The sequence below is a fragment of the Cydia splendana genome, chromosome Z (assembly GCF_910591565.1).
Source record: "Cydia splendana chromosome Z, ilCydSple1.2, whole genome shotgun sequence".
Classification (NCBI taxonomy): Eukaryota; Metazoa; Arthropoda; class Insecta; order Lepidoptera; family Tortricidae; genus Cydia; species Cydia splendana.
In genome coordinates, this window is record NC_085987.1 from 13,466,253 (window position 1) to 13,484,382 (window position 18,130).

The 18,130-nt window shown below is 37.2% G+C and overlaps 4 protein-coding genes across 4 annotated transcripts in view; 2 read left to right on the forward strand and 2 right to left on the reverse strand.

Annotated features, from left to right (window-relative positions):
- Positions 1 to 1,378: 1,378 nt before the first annotated feature.
- On the reverse strand, positions 1,379 to 3,059 carry LOC134803999 (transcription termination factor 5, mitochondrial-like). Its single transcript, XM_063776854.1, has one exon. The coding sequence runs from the start codon at positions 2,961 to 2,963 to the stop codon at positions 1,380 to 1,382; it is 1,584 nt and encodes a 527-aa protein (XP_063632924.1). The 5' UTR covers positions 2,964 to 3,059; the 3' UTR covers position 1,379.
- A 1,896-nt stretch (positions 3,060 to 4,955) lies between these two features.
- Positions 4,956 to 7,257, forward strand: LOC134804472 (uncharacterized). The gene is made up of 3 exons (XM_063777521.1): positions 4,956 to 5,158; positions 5,423 to 5,698; positions 5,961 to 7,257. Exons 1-3 carry the CDS (start codon positions 5,017 to 5,019, stop codon positions 6,227 to 6,229), a joined length of 687 nt encoding a protein of 228 aa, XP_063633591.1. The 5' UTR covers positions 4,956 to 5,016; the 3' UTR covers positions 6,230 to 7,257.
- Positions 7,243 to 18,130, reverse strand: part of LOC134804458 (uncharacterized) — a 182,915-nt gene continuing 172,027 nt past the window's right edge. Inside the window, exon 11 of the mRNA XM_063777505.1 lies at positions 7,243 to 7,979. Coding sequence (XP_063633575.1) covers positions 7,474 to 7,979 — 506 coding nt within the window. The 3' untranslated portion in view covers positions 7,243 to 7,473. The remainder of the gene's footprint in view (positions 7,980 to 18,130) is intronic.
- Positions 8,304 to 17,461, forward strand: LOC134804474 (uncharacterized). Its single transcript, XM_063777522.1, has 6 exons — positions 8,304 to 8,515; positions 14,028 to 14,166; positions 14,477 to 14,616; positions 15,076 to 15,231; positions 15,306 to 15,392; positions 15,950 to 17,461. The coding sequence occupies exons 2-6, from the start codon at positions 14,033 to 14,035 to the stop codon at positions 16,099 to 16,101; spliced, it is 669 nt and encodes a 222-aa protein (XP_063633592.1). The 5' UTR covers positions 8,304 to 8,515; positions 14,028 to 14,032; the 3' UTR covers positions 16,102 to 17,461.

Genomic DNA, 18,130 nt, shown 5'->3' on the forward strand with positions numbered 1-18,130 from the left:
TCGTAGATATTTTCCGTTTGTTTACATCGGTGACATTCGATGACATCCAACGTTCGTTGTCAAAGAGTACTTGTTGCCAGTAAAAGAAATTAGTACCATTGAAAATCCGCAAAATGGCGAGGGTCAAATAAACCGTTGTCAGGCTTTAATAGCGTTTACCAAAACAAAGATAAATGACCGACCAGGTGTAAGCTTATCGGACACACTTGGACAATAAACAAGGAATGCATCCGAGCGGCGGCGGCGGTATTATTTTTCATGTGGTATTTGACGTATTTGTCACAAGAGTTCAAGAAGTGATTCATCCCATCCCCCCTATTAGAGATGTATTTTGGAGTAACATGGGAAATAAATATTATTTAGTCACGATTTATTCGTGGGCGACTTTATACTCCTCCTGTGCTGTTGTGATTTCGTATTTTGTGACCATGGCTATGGATTACCGGAATTTGAACCCGCCTAACCAAACTGCAATAAGTAATTAGTTTTTTTTGATAGGCACAGAAAAACGGTGGTTAGTAAAAATGTTGCATAATGCTGTTCAACTGGCCGGCTTCATAAGCGGCGATTTATTTACCGTGCGCGCCAGGCTCGAGACCCATAAGCTGAGTCATACGTTTTAGCTAAAAACGGTTTGTATGGTGGCCCGGCGTATTGTGTACGCTCAGCGGTTCGTGGCCATGAATGGGTTAATCCTACTATTTATTTCGTTTTTGGGTATGCGTAGTTTAGTTGCGTCACTTTTGTTTGTCATATAAAGGAAAGAGATGTACCACGAATATTTGGGAAAATCCCGATATCAAACCTGGAAGTAAATTATTTTTTTGCTGCTCTTTGGCTATAACCGTGAAAATCGAAGTTCGCAAATTGCGGGCAATGTTCTCTGTCACTCTAATTACGCCTCCATTGGAGTAAATGAGAAAGATCCCCGGAATTTGCGAATTTCGGCTTTCGCGGGCCCCCAGAACCAGTGTTATGTAATTTGTAAAATGTATTTTATTTATCATGAATAAAAAAAATACGCAATCTGACGAAATTAGAAAGACTACCAATTCTGACAACATACCAAAAATGGGTGATGCGAGATGATGCCACCCATGATGCCGGCAGTCAATGACACTGTGCGAGTGGAACAGCAATATAATTATGCGCGTGCGATAAACGATGCGGTACGAAATTCCCCGTCCTCCGTTAGCAAAGTTCCGTAAGACCATCTAGTTCGGTCATCCCCCCTTCGCCCCTTGTCACGTCTATAGTATTGCTCCTCTGAGCTCAATCCGGATCTATTACAGTCTCGGACTAATTGCGATCTTTCTCAAAGAGAATATTAAACAACAAGTCTGCGTATTGGAGAAAGGAAATTTGTAATAAAATTCAATTTACTTCAACATTGTATTTACAGTCTGATCAATAGCATGTACATCTTGGTAATTTGACATTTCAATACTCTTACATTTCTCTTCAGTCCAGACACCATTACCTGAAAAGTAGTGATTCTTTTCTAAATAATATAAAACCAAACTCAATTTTTGGGATTTCTCTACTTTCGTAAAGTCTAGTAGTTCAATGCTGTGCAATGATTCGGCGGGTTTTTGTTTTGTCTCCAATATATCAAGCACCTTCTTTATTTTAGTCCAGGGATATAAAAGAATGGGACAGTTTTCATAAATGTCTTGAACACCAAACTTCCTGGAAAGCTGTTGATAGACAAATTTAACTTGCACCAGAGGCACATTGATCCAGAATGGATGTCTCTTGACCATATTCCTTATTTGAGTAGAACTGTACATATCTCCAAGAGATTGTGAGATGCAGAATACTAGATCCTTCCCCTTGCCCAACCTATCTCCGGGGGCTCTTTCAAAGGTCTCATATTGAACTGAGCTACCTGAAAGTATATTAAGACTCAAACATTTTTTCCTATTGTTATACAAGCTTCTCAATCTGTGCATTGCTGTATTTTTGTAGTGTATCATTTTAAGAAATCTAGGATGGTTCAAGAATGTATGAAATTCAGGAATTGACTTAGCTTCTTCGAGCCTTGTTCTTACAGTATCTGGACTCAGGGTGTATATATCAAAACACCTTCTCTGGGCCTCATCAGTGATGCCATATTCCTGCAAAATGTTCCTCGTTTCTACCATCACCTCATATTTCTTGGTGGCTAATTTAGGATGAAGTCTCAAAATTTCTTTTATATCGATGCCACCTATAGAACGAAACTTGTATATTATTTTCTTTAAGTTTTCAGGATCAACATGCACAAGATACAAATTACCTTTGATTTTCTTATCAGGTATCTTGACCACTGACTGCAGTATATTTAGTGTTTCATTAATAATTTCTAGTGGCCGGTGCTTAATTGTTGGGTAAGTTTTTAAACCCCTTTGGAATTCATCTTCTGTTAAATCCAGCATTAATTCTAGATACCTTTGTAATATTTTCAGTCTTAAACTATACATTGTTGTTTCATTAATGTCTATGTATATTAAGGTAGTCAGAGATGTAGGCCATTGTGTCATATAACTTGCTAATCTATTTTCTACATTCAACATAGTTGGTAGTTCTCCAGATTTCTTTAGTTGTCCTATCGTTTTCTGTTTAATTAATTGCAAATATGTCAATATGTGTTTTGGTGTTATGTTTTCAAATCCACATTCATCCAAAACTTTATGTCGAAATTTCATTGTGATAGGCAATATACTGAACAACAGTGGATCCTTAATTAAAATTTTTCTTGAAAATCCCAGGTCACATACTGTGTCAATTAGGCACTTCAGGGTAGATTCGTCTAATTTCTTTACGTACGGTTGTTTTAAACATATAAATTCTGCTTGGTCTTGGGTGATACCGAAGTATCGACATAGTTTGGAAGAGCCGATATTACTTACGACCGAATAATATCGGTTCGAGTGGGGCCTCCAATAAAGGAGACCCAATTTGTAAAATTTTTGAATTATCATGAAATTTAGTTCTTACATAATGTCCATCTTCATAGTGATGTTTTCTAACACACTAAGACAAAAATGCAAACTCAAATCAAAACAGTACTTTTTAGGTTATGTCACAGAATAATTAATAGTACTACCGTACAGAAAGGAAACTTCCTACAAAAACGAAGTTTGACAGCGGTTCGGGGTCGAATCATGATGGCCCTTTCTAATATATGGCACTATCCCTTTCGGCTGTTTAGGGTTGCCAAAAATCAAGTGAATAACTTATCTGTGGTCGTGCACGCAAAAGGAAGTCAAGTGGTGCCAACCCTAACAATTGCTCGGAGCAATGCTGAGCCGAGCGGAGCCGAGTTTGACCGAAGTCAGGAGTTTCGCACCCCTGATAGAGGTTGAGTTTATGTTATAGCCGGTTTAGACTCTCGGCTCGCGGCTCGTCTCGCGGCGCGTCTCGTGGCTCGCCTCGTAGTGGCCTTGAGCGCATGAGCCCGTCGAGCTAATGATTACACTCTCGCCTCGTGGCTCGGCTCGAAGCTCGTCTCATGGCTCGTCGACTAAAATATATTTTAAACACTAACGGCACGGCATAAGGTTTATAATCGAATGACAAGTCGAACGCGAGTGTGAACGCAAGCGCGCGTCCCGTGCGAGCCCCTTTGACTCGTGCCCAAAAAACCGCTCCTCCACGCGAGCCAGGCGAGCTCGGAGTAATTAACAATGGAGCCGCCATTAACAGGCGTTCCCCTCTGTCGAAAATAGGCGGCCAATGGTCAACAACTTGTCAACCATATGTATGGACTGACGTTTATCTGACATGACGTACCTATACATTTGATGTGCCCCTCCCCCGCAAAAAACGGCAGACTATTTTGTACCGAAAATTTTAGACATGGCGTCTCCGTTGGTTATATCCTCTAAGCAGGCGAGCGCAAGCCGAGCCGCGAGACGAGTCACGAGCCTACCGTTCACACTCGCGTCTCGTGGCACGGCTCGCAGCTCGTCTCGTGGCTCGTGCGAGAGTCTATACCGACTATAAAATACTAAAATATAGACGGTCAAGCAAATCTTGTCAGTAGAAAAAGGCGCGAAATTCAAATTTTCTGTGAGACGATATCCCTTCGCGCCTAGATTTTTCAAATTTGCCGCCTTTTTCTACTGACAAGATCTGCTTGGCCAGCTATATAAATCAGATTATAGTCTGTCAAGCCATTTTCATCAGTAGAAAAAAAGTGCCAAATTTTAAACATCTAGCTGCGAAGGGTAATAGCAACGAGTATAGTAATTAGTAAGTATGGTAATCGGGCCATAGAAAATTTGAATACCGCGCCTTTTTCTACTGACAAAGTCGTTTGACAGCATAGAAGGTAGGATCCTATAGAGGTGGTATACGCGTGCCTCCGTGAGGGACAAAACATAGGCAATGCGACACTATGATTGGTCGAATTTATTTGTTGCCCACCATAACTCATACCTTAGAGGATATAACCAACGGAGACGCCATGTCTAAAATTTTCGGTACAAAATAATCTGCCGTTTTTTGCGGGGGAGGGGCACATCAAATGCATAGGTACGTCATGTCAGATAAACGTCAGTCCATACATATAGTTGACATGTGGTTGACCATTGGCCGCCTATTTTCGACAGAGGGGAACGCCTGTTAATGGCGGCTCCATTGTTAATTACTCCGAGACTCATACTGAGGGGAATTAAAAAAAATGTGAGACTGTGACAAGGACAAACAATAATAGCGCTTTCGCTGCTACTCCTACTGATAGAGACATAAATAAGACTATCCCGTTCGATCATTTCCCCCCACCCATCATGCCTTATCCAGTTAAAATACTAGATTCATGTTTGACAGACTAAGCAGCGGCGGCTTTACCTAATTCCCGAACACACTAATGAACCGTAATTTTAACTTTTTTTTGTATTCTGTGGTATAATGTCAAGTTTAGGGCGTAGGTTACACTCCATAGGTTAGACGTTACGTTAATTGTTTGACGTTATTAAATGCATTTTACGACATTCGATACTCATTGATTGTATTTGTGTTATTACAAAATTTATGATGGTTTCCAAGTCAAAAACTGGCTTGTTTGCGCTAGGTTTTTACGCTTTAGCGTCCTTCTTTATTATATTGGCCTTTGTAAGTCCATACTGGTTGGTCACTGACGGCAAACTTAAAAACCCTAAGTTTATTCAAATTGGTAAGCTTTCACGATTACTTGTTACCATAACTTAACTTAAAGTATTGTTAAACAGCAACTTAAAATTTATTTGGCAATACCATGACTTTGGAATCAAAGTGCTGCTTATGTGATGGTGCCGCATAACACTGCAATACAAATAAAACACGAACTGTGCAACCAGTCAGAAAAGAGGGTAGTGCTTGCACCTCGCATACTTCTTTTTGCAGCTAACTATACTGTGATTTAGATTGAGATTAGAAATAATGAAATGGTGGATTTCAGGTTTGTGGTTGGTATGCTTCAATGGGTTTCAAGAGCCGCACCACTGGTATGACACAGTGTTCACTGGCTGCTGGTGGGTGTTCGAAGAAGAGTACTATATCATCCATGACATACTTCTCCCAGGATTCTTCATTGCTACTCAGTTCTTCTTCACTGTATCACTGTGTGCTGTGCTCGTGTCTCTGTTCCTGGCATATCTCTATTTGCAGAAAGACAATGATGATGAAAACTATTTGACTCTTTTGGTGACACTGGGAACAATACTTGTTATTGGAGGTATGTAATAGAATTTATGATCTAATAAGAAATTATTAATAGGATATGTCTTGGAAGTTTTACAAAAATTCTATAATTAGTATATTATATTGGTATGAAAATATTAAAAGTTTAAATAATGTCATATTAATTAGCTTAAACCTCTAAACAAGCTCCCACATTCTATGACACATGATTTCAGGTTATTTTTAACATATTACAAAAATCCAAGTTCCAAAATTTTTTTAGAATCTTGAATATGGTTACGTTTTTTTTGTTTTAGGATTTTCTGGAATTGTATCTGTGGTGACATTTGGAGCGAGGGGTGATGGCCGTGACTGGATGCCGAACTGGGAACACAATGACCTCGGCTGGGCATATGCCATGGGCGTCATTGGAGTTGTCATGCTGTTTCCAGCAGGCATTCTGTTCTTGGTTGAAGCTAGGGTGCAAAAGTATAAGAAACTACATGAAATGCAAAGCCGTGAGCCATCCTCATACACAATGCATGAAAGGAAGTTTGCTTATGCTGGAGGACACACAGATATTTAATTGGCTGTAAGATTTTTTAATTATAGCCATGAATTTCATTTATATAGTTTTAGATGGTCATTATACATGATGAGCTGATAACAGTCATAAACTATATAGTAATTAGTTAATAACAATAATAGACTAATGTATTTTATCTTATATTTGACTCCGTCCATGTTTTACAAGAATCTCATGTACAAAAATTATACTTACATATTTAAGACTGTAAAAGTCACCCAATAAGTTGGCCCAAGTGACTTAAATAAATGTCAAATATCATGACTACCTTGAAAAAACTCTTTATCTTATTCTGTCAATGTGGTCATCAATGCAAATGAAAAATGTGGTAAGTATGGGTTGCAGACGTTACTGCACTTCGACTTTGAGTAACAGGGGATACAAGAATTTTTCAAAGTATTATAAAATGAAAGTTCTCTTGCTTTTGTTGTAAGGATTGAAAAACACAATAAAATAATTCTTCAGAAAGGAAAGAGATTTATGTAAAAAAAGTTAATAAAAACAGCAATAATCATACATACATGTAGTGCTGGTGGGGACTTATATCTTATTGGAGAAATGGGCTCAGTTTTACAAGACTGTTTTAGACTTATTATGGGGCATGCCCTTATTCAATATTTTTGAAAAACAAACACAATTTCTATGCAACTAAATAACAGTGAAGATATTGCTACTAAACTACAATACATAATGAGTGTTATAACTAAAGTACAGTCTGCAGGTAACTTCCTAATTAAGAGTCCAATAAAACTGAGTCGAGTCCTAAGGTTGAAGACTCCAATGAGCTTATTCTTTATCAATACTATATTGTGTGTGTGTAGGGTAACTAACCTTGCGTAGGTTTGTGAACTTTCATTAAAATAAGTTTGTGTTGTGTGGTCATGCTGTAATGGCAGTTATTTAAAGGTAAAGAAATAAAATCTATTTCCATAATTATTAGTGCCTTAGCATAGATGTATGCAGGACTGTTAAATGCATTTTATTTACTTGTAGTTTTAGTAAATAATAAATCATTTTTACATAATTAATATGTTTATTATTTTTCATGTAATTTTAATAATGATCATATTGAAATAGTATCTAGTAGTAGAAATAAAACATATAAAATAGTAAATTCATATTCAGTGCCAGCGCGAGCCACACGCTACGAGCGTAGCTGATAACTCGGAAAAAGCCCTATTTAGCGAAAAGCACCTACAAATAAAGAACCCGCCTAGAGGGTCGCTGACAGTGAATGTGCTAAGTTATAGTAGAGTTTTATAACTTGATTCTTTGATGTCTTTGGCCATCTTAAAATTAGATGGAACAGTGTTCGAAGAAAGCAAAGCATTCTTAGCAGCATCAAATCCAATTGAAACACAAGATGGTTCATTTAGATTCGAAAGAACTCCATGAAGGAAGCCGCTAGCAAAACAATCTCCAGCTCCTGAGACATTTTCTATACTTTTAATTACGTTAACTGAATAGAGCTTTGCCGTCGTGTCATACCCATTTCCGTGAACAACCTTGTTTCGTACGATGATAACACCTTTGGCACCTAATGTAACAATTAGGCATTCAATAAAACTTGATAACATTTTAGACAAGTATAAAATTTCATCTGCGTCGTTAACATGATCAGGAAGCATGTAAGGTTTGACGAAGCGTGCCATTGCCCGTAGCTCGTTTACATTTGGTGAAGCATAGGCAATGCGTAGTCCGCTGTGCAGAACCTTGGTTGCTTTTCTTCGATCTGTCGGCTCAAAAAACACTGAAACAGAAACAAAATTTTATTAAAATTAAAATAAGTAGGTAAGGTAAATCCATTTGAATAATTAACATGAGTTATTATGACTAATGACGCTGCACTGTATTCAAACTAATTTTTATTAGAACACTAATTCAAGGAAACCGCCAATAATACCGTAACTTGTTCTAGTTTCCGTCTCTCCCGATAGAGGCGCTAGCGCAACACCACTGCACCACGCCCATTCATTCATCGCGTGGTGGGTTTTGCGCTTGGCGAGGCTTTGCGCTTGTTGACTTTAAATCATAGACTATAGAGTGCGTTCGTTACTACGTTATGTGTGTATTGAAGCCGTTACAACGTTACAAGATTCACTATCTGTGAAGTGTGAGAAGTCGCCAAATGAACGAGGCAGGGCGTAGGCATTTAGCGATGAAATCAAAAACTTAATCTACTATTTCGTATAAAACATACTGTAATGATATATTAATAATTTTTGTTTGAGTTAGGTGATTGTGACATTAAAGTCATATTGTTCAAAGTTTGCAGCTCGACGCTAGGTAAGTCCTATCAAACGTAAATTTTAAGACTAATGTAAAACAAAACATAACGAAAGTATTATCGCAGACGCATTAAGACTTGTTTATAAATGAAACTTGTACTATTCAATTATATCTTCAATTGTAAACTAATCATTTACTTGACAAAATTCAACATAACTTAATTTTTCTAAAATTTACAAAGGCAAATTGCAAAAAAAGTGTCTGAAATAATAAAAAATCTCAATCTGAAAGTTCCATTATCACTTATTTGTTTTTGAGATGCCATCATTTAACTTAGGAGGGCAGAATAAGTTAGGGTTTATTTTACATCATTGGTTATTCTTTACTTAAATTGATCAAGACAATAAGTTAATAAGTTTTGTGAGTTATTAAGAAAGCAGAATATCACACTCGCGTGTCACTGTTGATATCCAAAGTATATTTCTATAACTATAAATTTAAAGTACACTACATTGTACTACACATCCATTTGTATTATGTGACTCTTAATGTTCTAAATAAAAAAAATATAAAAAACGCAATGTCTAAAAGCTCACAGACTACTTGCTTGTTTATATATTTTGCATTGCTTTGCCTATTAATCATACAGTAAAACAACAATGTTTGAAAGCAGGAGCCTATTGCCTAATAAAATTGACGACCGGTCTGGTCTAGTGGATAGTGACCCTGTCTGCTAAGCCGATGGTCCTGGGTTCGAATCCCAGTAAGGGCATTTATTTGTGTGATGAACACTAATATTTGTTCCTGAGTCATGGTTGTTTTCTATGTATATAAGTATGTATTTATCTATACAAGTATGTATATCGTCGCCTAGTACCCATAGTACAAGCTTTGCTTAGTTTGGGGCTAGGTTTGATCTGTGTAAGATGTCCCCTAATATTTATTTATTTATTTATTTATTTAAAATAGAAGCTAATACTAATAGTGATTTTGTATGTAATTACATATTCATGGCAATTAAAGGGCACTTCAAAATACCTATTATTAAGGTACCTATATTTAAATAAAACCTTTTTATTTTTCATGGGTTATGAAACACATTTCATATAAAGGTAGGGGTACCTTGTGGACAATAACAAACAGTTAAGGTACCGGGTGCATATCACATTTTCTTTATCTTAATCTCAAGTACTGTAAAACTATCTTCCCTGTAAGGGTGCAGTGTAAAAATTAGTTTTTGATTCCCTTAACTTTGTGATGTCTACCAGAACCATGCAAATGAGTTAAGCATACCTACAATAAATTGTGTATTATGACCCTCATGTCTAATAATTAATGCAACAACATTAGAAAATTTTATAACCCAATGCTTTTAACTTAACTTTAAGAAACAAGTAGTTTAAGACCTGGCTTAACACATTCAAAATAAATCCTCAACTGCAAAGATGACGGTCCCGGATTCAAATAGTAACAGAGGCATAAATATATGTGGTATATAACCACACATATGTTTTAGTGTCGTGGATGTTATATATCTAAAGCACCTGGTGCAACTTTGGGTTAAAATATACAATACCTACAAAGTATCCTTGATGCAGTGCTCAAGTTAAACTAATAGCTGTAGCGAAAGTCTTAAGTAATTATATATAGGGTTATTGCGTCAGTTTACTGTCCAGTGTCAGTTTCCGTCCACTTGACAGATTAGCAAATAATACAATTCTTTTTTAATATGCTACTTGCGAAAAATATTTTTTATGTAGATAGATAAATTGTTTAGATAATAAGGATTGCAATAAGTCCAAATTTGTGGAGCAATGAAGGTTTATATTCAAATTTTGTCAAGTGGACGAAAATTTACCTATTTATTTATTTATTTATTTATTTATTTACCTTATTTACCTACTTAATTTTTATAAGTGAGAACCTGTAATTGGCTCTGGGAATCTATTTTAGTTATTAGAAATGTTTATAGCTGTTGGTTTTCCATGTATGTAATAAAAATAAAAAATAAAAAAAAATCTCTTAAAACAATGCATTAATGATAAAACAAGGTCTACATCCAAACCCAATCAAAATAATTATTAGAATATTAAACTAAAAACCCAAATATTTATGTTTTAGTGATTGAACAAGGTATATTATTTAATTACATAATATCTATAGTACTTATAGTAGTCACAGGTATCATTATAAAATGACAACTATGGTAATCATAATCACTTGCTGTCATTAAAATCTAGGTATGCCTGATGACTTGATGAGTCATTGGTACAGTCATAAATCGTACCAACGTAGTTATACACTTTTTCACCTTATTGTAATTCTATAAATAAAATGACAAGAATTTTGTGAAACTTGGACCCCTCTATCATCTTCTGGTACTCTTTTGTCATATGTTAATGGTTATTCATAAATATTTGTCAAATCTAACAAACCGTTAATAATTGCTTGTCCCCAATCCGTCATTTGAAATTTCTGTTTGTTAGAAAGAGACAATTTTAACAGATATTTGTAAGAGTGTAAGAGGAGTTCATTTGGCTCTTCCTATTAAGAGTTTTACGAAAAGTGGTAACAGTCAGAAAAGGCAAGGTTGTCCTATCTGTCTTAACATAAACTGTGGATACATGTAGATGTAAATACATACAAAATTATTGATTTACCTGCCAAAGACCAACATTATTAAAAAAAAAATTACTACCTATTCAGCGCTAATGACGACATGTTGTTTTTGCGTCTACGAAGCATTACTGCTACATACCGGGAAATCCATGTTATCGGCTACGACATAGCGCTACGATCATAGCTCAGCGGTGAATGTCGTTTTATACCTATTTTCTCTCTTTCTCTTTGGCGGAAGCTTTTGACCTATTTTCTGATTTCTTAAATTAGGTAGGTATATTATATGACGCCCCCGATTTTCCATAATATTGTCCATACTGTGGTGATTATGAATCCCTTCGACCTATAAACGTGACGTAATTTCTAGATGACCCCTAAAAGTATGTAAATGTTTAATTGGCGTTATTGTACAACTGCACCCAGACGGCATTAAACACCTACCCATGTGACGGTTACAACCGTCATATTACCTACCCAACCACCGGATTATGAATCTCGAACTTCCCACAGTCGGCGTGTGTGAACTTTTTGGCATTGTATTTGGAGGTGAATGTTGTATGTTGTATGCGACACGCTAAGCACAACAAGTAACAACTCCGCCATTCATTTAGCCAGATTGCGAAACATTTTACTCACTCGTTATTCATCTCAGCCTTGTCCGTTTGGGGTAATGTTACTCAACCTCACATGGAATCGCTATTCATACAGCGCTAGCCATAATTTTGTATGGAAATTGTGCTAAGTGGTCTAAAGAAAGCATTGACTGAGGTCAGCGATGATGTAAACATCTAGGTACCTACCTAGACAGTGGAGAATTAGAGTATCTAAATTGACGTAGTAAGGTGGGTGTTTGCAGTGCGTACACGGTGGAATGAAACCGTGTTATTAGGAGCAAGAAGCTTATAGGCTTATATACCTGTTTTCCGTAGCGTTAAAAGACGAAACTATAAAAAAAGATTCGATTACAATCCACAACTAACTACCACGAACTAGATATGTTGAACACATAATTCTATTGGCTAATTCTGCAGCTGTTTGTACTGAGCTGCGCATATTCTTGTCCTAGCCTTTGTGACTTAATCCCCATGGGTCCACAGTGGACGGTTTGAGATTAGCGGCCGTAGACGATACGTAAGTTTACGCGTGATTTGTATTCTCATCAGTTCCCACGCGTAATCATTACAGCGTGTACAAGTACATTGACATCGAGAACTAGTTAATATGCTTGCCGTCCTTGTTAAATAAGGTTTGTCCTATAGCTTGCCTAGACGAGGACTGGTAGTACTGGTAGGTACATACTAACAGCAACAATTACTGACCATTGGTAGAGCTTATCTATCAGGCCCATTCGAGTTTTAGTTATTCGATCTGTTACCGATATGATACTGATCTGTTAGTTAGTGTGACGTTTTTGGTTGAAGAAATATCTGAAACGACGGAACGGCCAGTACGTCATTACAATAAGTCAGTTGAATAGAATGCTGAAATATACCAGTCTCTACTCGCGTACCTAATGCTGCTGTCATTTATGGGTTAAAGTGTTAAACACCTACGTGTCTCTTGGTCAGTAAATTTGACCTAATTAATACTAAGTACCTAATAAATTAGTACTGAGTAATAAATTAGTCTGTCGTCTAGCTAAGCGTATAATAATGTGGAAAAGACAAATGAGACTGGAAGTAGGGTTATTTGCATATTTAAACACATAACATCTCAAAGAAACCGGGAGGTTAAAAACTGGAATTTGAGCATTTAAAAACTCACGAGAAGACACATTTTAAATCAAACCAACTCGCAAATAGCAGAGGAGGTAAAACACTACAAATCTAAATAAAAGTCCAACTTCTTCTTAGGGTTCCGTACCCAAAGGGTAAAACGGGACCCTATTAATAAGACTCCGCTTTCCGTCCGTCCGTCCGTCCGTCCGTCCGTCTGTCACCAGGCTGTATCTCTCGAACCGTGATAGGTAGACAGTTTAAATTTTCTCAGATGATGTATTTCTGTTGCCGCTATAACAACAAATACTAAAAACAGAATAAAATATAGATTTAAGTGGGGCTCCCATACAACAAACGTGATTTTTGACCGAAGTTAAGCAACGTCGGGCGGGGTCAGTACTTGGATGGGTGACCGTTTTTTTTTTGCGTAACGGAACCCTTCGTGCGCGAGTCCGACTCGCGATTGGCCGGTTTTTTTCAATCGAATTTCTTTGCACTCTAGATAATGAAATCTTTAGAGGAGCAACGCAAAGCAAAACAGTCAACGATTTCGTAGTAAACACCTTCTGTGCGTAAAGGACTAGGCATAGGCAGAACCGATACGATTACCCTAAGTTACATTTGATACCCTAATTGACCTAATTTAACCAGTCATTTGCAGGACTCAACCATCGAAGAGGTCCAGAATGGGAAACCAAAATAAACAAATAAGTTCATTATCTAAGAAGCCAAACTTCCTTTCTAAACACCTGTTTAGTTCTTCCTGGGACACATGAAATCACAATCACATGGATAGGTATCCAAAATTAAAAAGAGTGAAGTGAACTAACAGTAGCGGGCGGGTGTGCTTTTTATGTGATTACCGCGTTCCTTTTATTTAAGGGAATTACATGCCAATTACTTAATCATACTTTTACATAAATGAGCTTGATTAAAAAAAATATATTTTCAAAATCATGCCAATTGGCTCTTTCTCATTGTAGATTATACCAACGTAGCTGAATAACAGTGTAGATACTAATATGATTTGGATTGCACACTCTGTAACTGCATATTATATTACGTTTAAGTACCTATCCGGTATGCACAAAATGACTAATGACTCATCATGTACAAAGATCTAACGAGCTGTGCACATTAGATAAATGAGATGTCAATTGAAACAATAGGTAGGAAACATTACGTCTTCGTACTTAATTACAAGGTGTTTTAAACGCCGTAACTTGTTACAGAAACAATGAAGAACAGGAGTTTGGCCGGCAATTGTGGCATTGGAGTGTTTGTCATTGCCCTTGTGACGGTGGCATTGGCATTCGGCACGCCGAACTGGCTGGTCAGCGACTACAGGATAAGGGGCTCCAGGCTGGACAAGTATGTTAGCATAGATCATTAGTTTAGAGTTTCTATAACATACTGAAATCGGTTTTTTATACCGCATCGGTGACTTAGCGTTCGATACGCCTAACGTTATTCTGTTAGTATAGCAAGTGGGCGCTTGAGACTGCGGAGATATCAACAAATCAACGTTGCGTTTTCGGTCCTTTAATATTTTGCATTGCATATATATTTTACCAATATATGCTTGCTGCATTAATGTGACTTTTGGCTAAACGTGATAGATGTTTACTCAGTTTACTGCAAAATAGACAATTTTTATACGATATTCGTTTTTCTTTTTCAGATTAGGCTTATGGAGTCATTGCTTTAGGTCTCTCCCCGATCCGTATGACCAATACCAAAGACGCTTCTTTGTGGGATGCCGCTGGGTGTACGATCCGTTTACTACGGGTTACGATAGAATACGAGGATTTTTATTACCGGGTGAGTGTTTAACTTCACTATTCACTGTAGTGTGAAACTGAGAATAATTACTATAGTAATAGAAAGTATTGACTGCTGGATGACTCTTAACTGTGACTGTGAGTCATCAATTATGATCTTAGGTTAGGAAGATAGTGGGCAGCAATTTCTCCTTAAAATACGATTTAGCTATAAGTTTTATTGATAAAGAGGACATTTTAAACGCTGTTTTATAGAGCGTTTAAATTTTCCTCTTCAGCGAGTCATTCCGAGCAGTGATTGTCCTTCTCGTGCGTTAACGAAGCAGCCTAGTTAAGACAGCACCATTGAATCCAACCTATTTTTCATAATGAAATGTTATCCTAGTATTAACGTGCCCTTAGAATAATTAGAGCCGCCACGCATTGCATCGGTACGCAACTTGGCACACCTTAACCTCGACCTACATTCCCATGCAGCTGATTCTATTCTAATTTGCAGGTTTCATGATCGCAACACAGTTTTTCTTCACACTATGTCTCCTTGGTGTACTGATATCGACCATCCTGGTGCTGATATTCTTCCTTTGTTGTGGACCCGATCAAAACCGATTTGTGACCTTAATCAAGACTATAGGATACATCATGTTGGGCTCAGGTACGATACAATGATTACACTAATATACCTAATTGAGTTGACATACATTAATAACAGATGTGATTTATTTTTAGGTATCTGCGGAGTTATTGCAGTGATTGTATTTGCGTCTCTGGGCAATGCGGATGGGTGGATGCCGAACCATGAAAATAACTATTTAGGTAAATAAAAAATTATATACGACTAAAGTTAGACCAAGACAAGTCTGCAACGATTTTGATAGCACATGCAGTGCAAGTGTTATTTTAAACGTCAAACGTCTATGTAATTATGACGTATATAAATAACACTTGCACTGCGTATGCAGTGAAAATCGTTGCAAACTTTTCTTGGTCTAACTCTATTATCTCGCAAGATCGTCTTAAGAGGTCACTTTATAGGTCGGTATCGTACACACCCGGCGTGGCGCAAAAACAGGGGTGTCATACGTTTGACGCGAGTATCTGTGTGTCTGTCTGTGGCATCGTAGCTCTTAAACGGATGACCGATTTTTTTTAGATTAAAGCGAGTGTCCTTGCGGTGGTTCTTAGCTATGTTTGATAACAATCGATCAAGCAATTTGAAGAGTATCAGCTCTTTTCCAAAATGATGGAAAGCATTTTTTGGCATAATTGCGTAGTGGGTGTTTAAAATTTTTAATTTAATATGTAGTTCTGTAATGCGTAATTAACAGTTGAATTCAGTTCTTTTTGTTAATATCTTTATATGAATTGAACAGGTTGGTCATTCGGCTTGGGAGTGGTCGGCGCCGTCTGCTGTCTGATCGCGGCAGCGCTCTTCTTGACGGAGGCCAACATACAGCACAAAAAGCGGAACAAGCTCAAGGAATCGCAAGCCCAGTTCGAATTGGAACAGGATTCTAAAGCATAACAACAAATTACTATTAAGGTCAAGCAAGGTAAATGCAACTATGGGGTTATTGCTACGTTTCATTTCCAAGTAGATCAGGCTTTTGCCACTAGATGACGGGAGCTTTTGTAATTCACGTCGTTATAAAAAATAAGTAAAATAGACTCAACCCCATAGTTGCATTTATCCCGGTCGACAGTACATTAAATCTCCGTCCTTTTAGTCGTTATAAATTTAAATACGAATCTCACACATTTATTTTGGCATCTTATAAGTCTAAAAACGGACTACAATTCCACTATAGCGCACATCTACCAGTGCAAATCTTTTAGGCTATAAGTTTTATTCACGACGTGTAATCTTAGACTGATTATCATTTCCATGTTTTAAAATTATTACTATTATTAGTAATTTAACTTTCACGTGTGCCTTTAAATATTTGTTATAATTGTAACTGTTCATTTAGAATAGGTTAAGGCGATTGTATAATTTGTATACCTGTCCAATATACCAACGCATTTCTATGTAAGTATCCGTCCATGGTAATACGAGTAAATGTTATTATAAGAGTAGATATATGCATCAACTTGCAGCTTTTATATCGTTGACATCACATAAGTCTTAACACGTAGATAACAATGAAATGTGAATATGTTGATTAAGTAACACAGTTTATACATAGATCTTATTTTTACATTATTCTCATTAGATTAAAGGTAAAGCCTTGTAGTATACATAAAGGGCAGCTTTAGCTGAACTCGATACGAAGATCGTCTATCTGTGTTTCTATCGCTCGAAAATTGGAAGGGTTAAAGAGATAGAGATAGAGAATCTTTAGCGCCTCAGGTTCTCTTGCTCTTGCCAACTTTAATTCAAATATTTCGCTGATTAGTGTCAGTTAGTGGCGTTAGGTTAGTGCTTTCAAGCATTGTTTCCACATTGACCCAGAGGCATAGAAGGTAGGATCGTATAGAAGTGGTATACGCGTGCCTCCGTGAGGGACAAAACATACTCAAATGCGACACTGTGATTGGTCGAATTTATTTGTTGCCCACCATTATCCATACTAAAAAAATGGTGGGGAACAAAAATATGTGAGACTGTGATAAGGACAAACAATAATAGCGCTTTCTCTGCTACTCCTACTGAAAGATACGTAAGACTATCCCGTTCTGTCAGTTATCCCCACCACTCATGCCCAATCCAGTTTAATACTAGACTCATGCCCAGAGGTGAAATCCTGAAGTATGCCCCCAAGCTAAGAGTATGGCTTTAAGTAAAATCCACTGTGTATTTAACGATTATAATGAACCAATAGCCCCCTCCACACTCGCCCGCGATTCACGCGCATAGTCTGGAGGGGGCTAATGACGTGCCGTCCATTTTAAATGAGATATTTGATATTTTTGTTTAAAACTTGTTTTATTTATATATAAATAAGTTTTTCTTTAATTTCTTTTACAGCCTTGTACTTTATCAGATACATTATACATTTTACAATAAGTATTAAAGTAAAATATTTGTACGTAACACTGTTTGTACTTATTTAGTTTAGTCAACCATTCGATAAACCGGGGGCCTACCGCGAACAGCGAAGTTCGCTACGAAAATTGCGGGCATCTTTCTCTGTCACCCTAATTACGCCGTAATTGAAGTAAATGAGACAGGGGGAGAGAGGCGCAAAAGAAGAAGAGAAGCTAGAGAAGAGAAAAGACTCGAGACCGAAGTTCGAAAATTGCGGGCATCTTTCCCTTTTTCTCCAACTAAGGCGTAATTAGAGTGATAGAGAAAGTATCTCGCAATTTGCGAATTTCGGTGTTCGCGGTAGAGCCTCAGATTTCAGAAAAAACAAGAGTCGCGGTTAAATTTTATAAGACATGAGGTAAGTTATTAATTCGGTGGTAATTGCCCTTTCGCGGTAGGCCCTCAGAACTTTTATTTTGTTTATAACCAAAGAATAAATAAAAAAAAACAGGCCAAGTGCGAACCGGACTGGCGCACGAAGAGTTCTGTACCATTACGCAAAAAAATCACGTTTGTTGTATGGGAG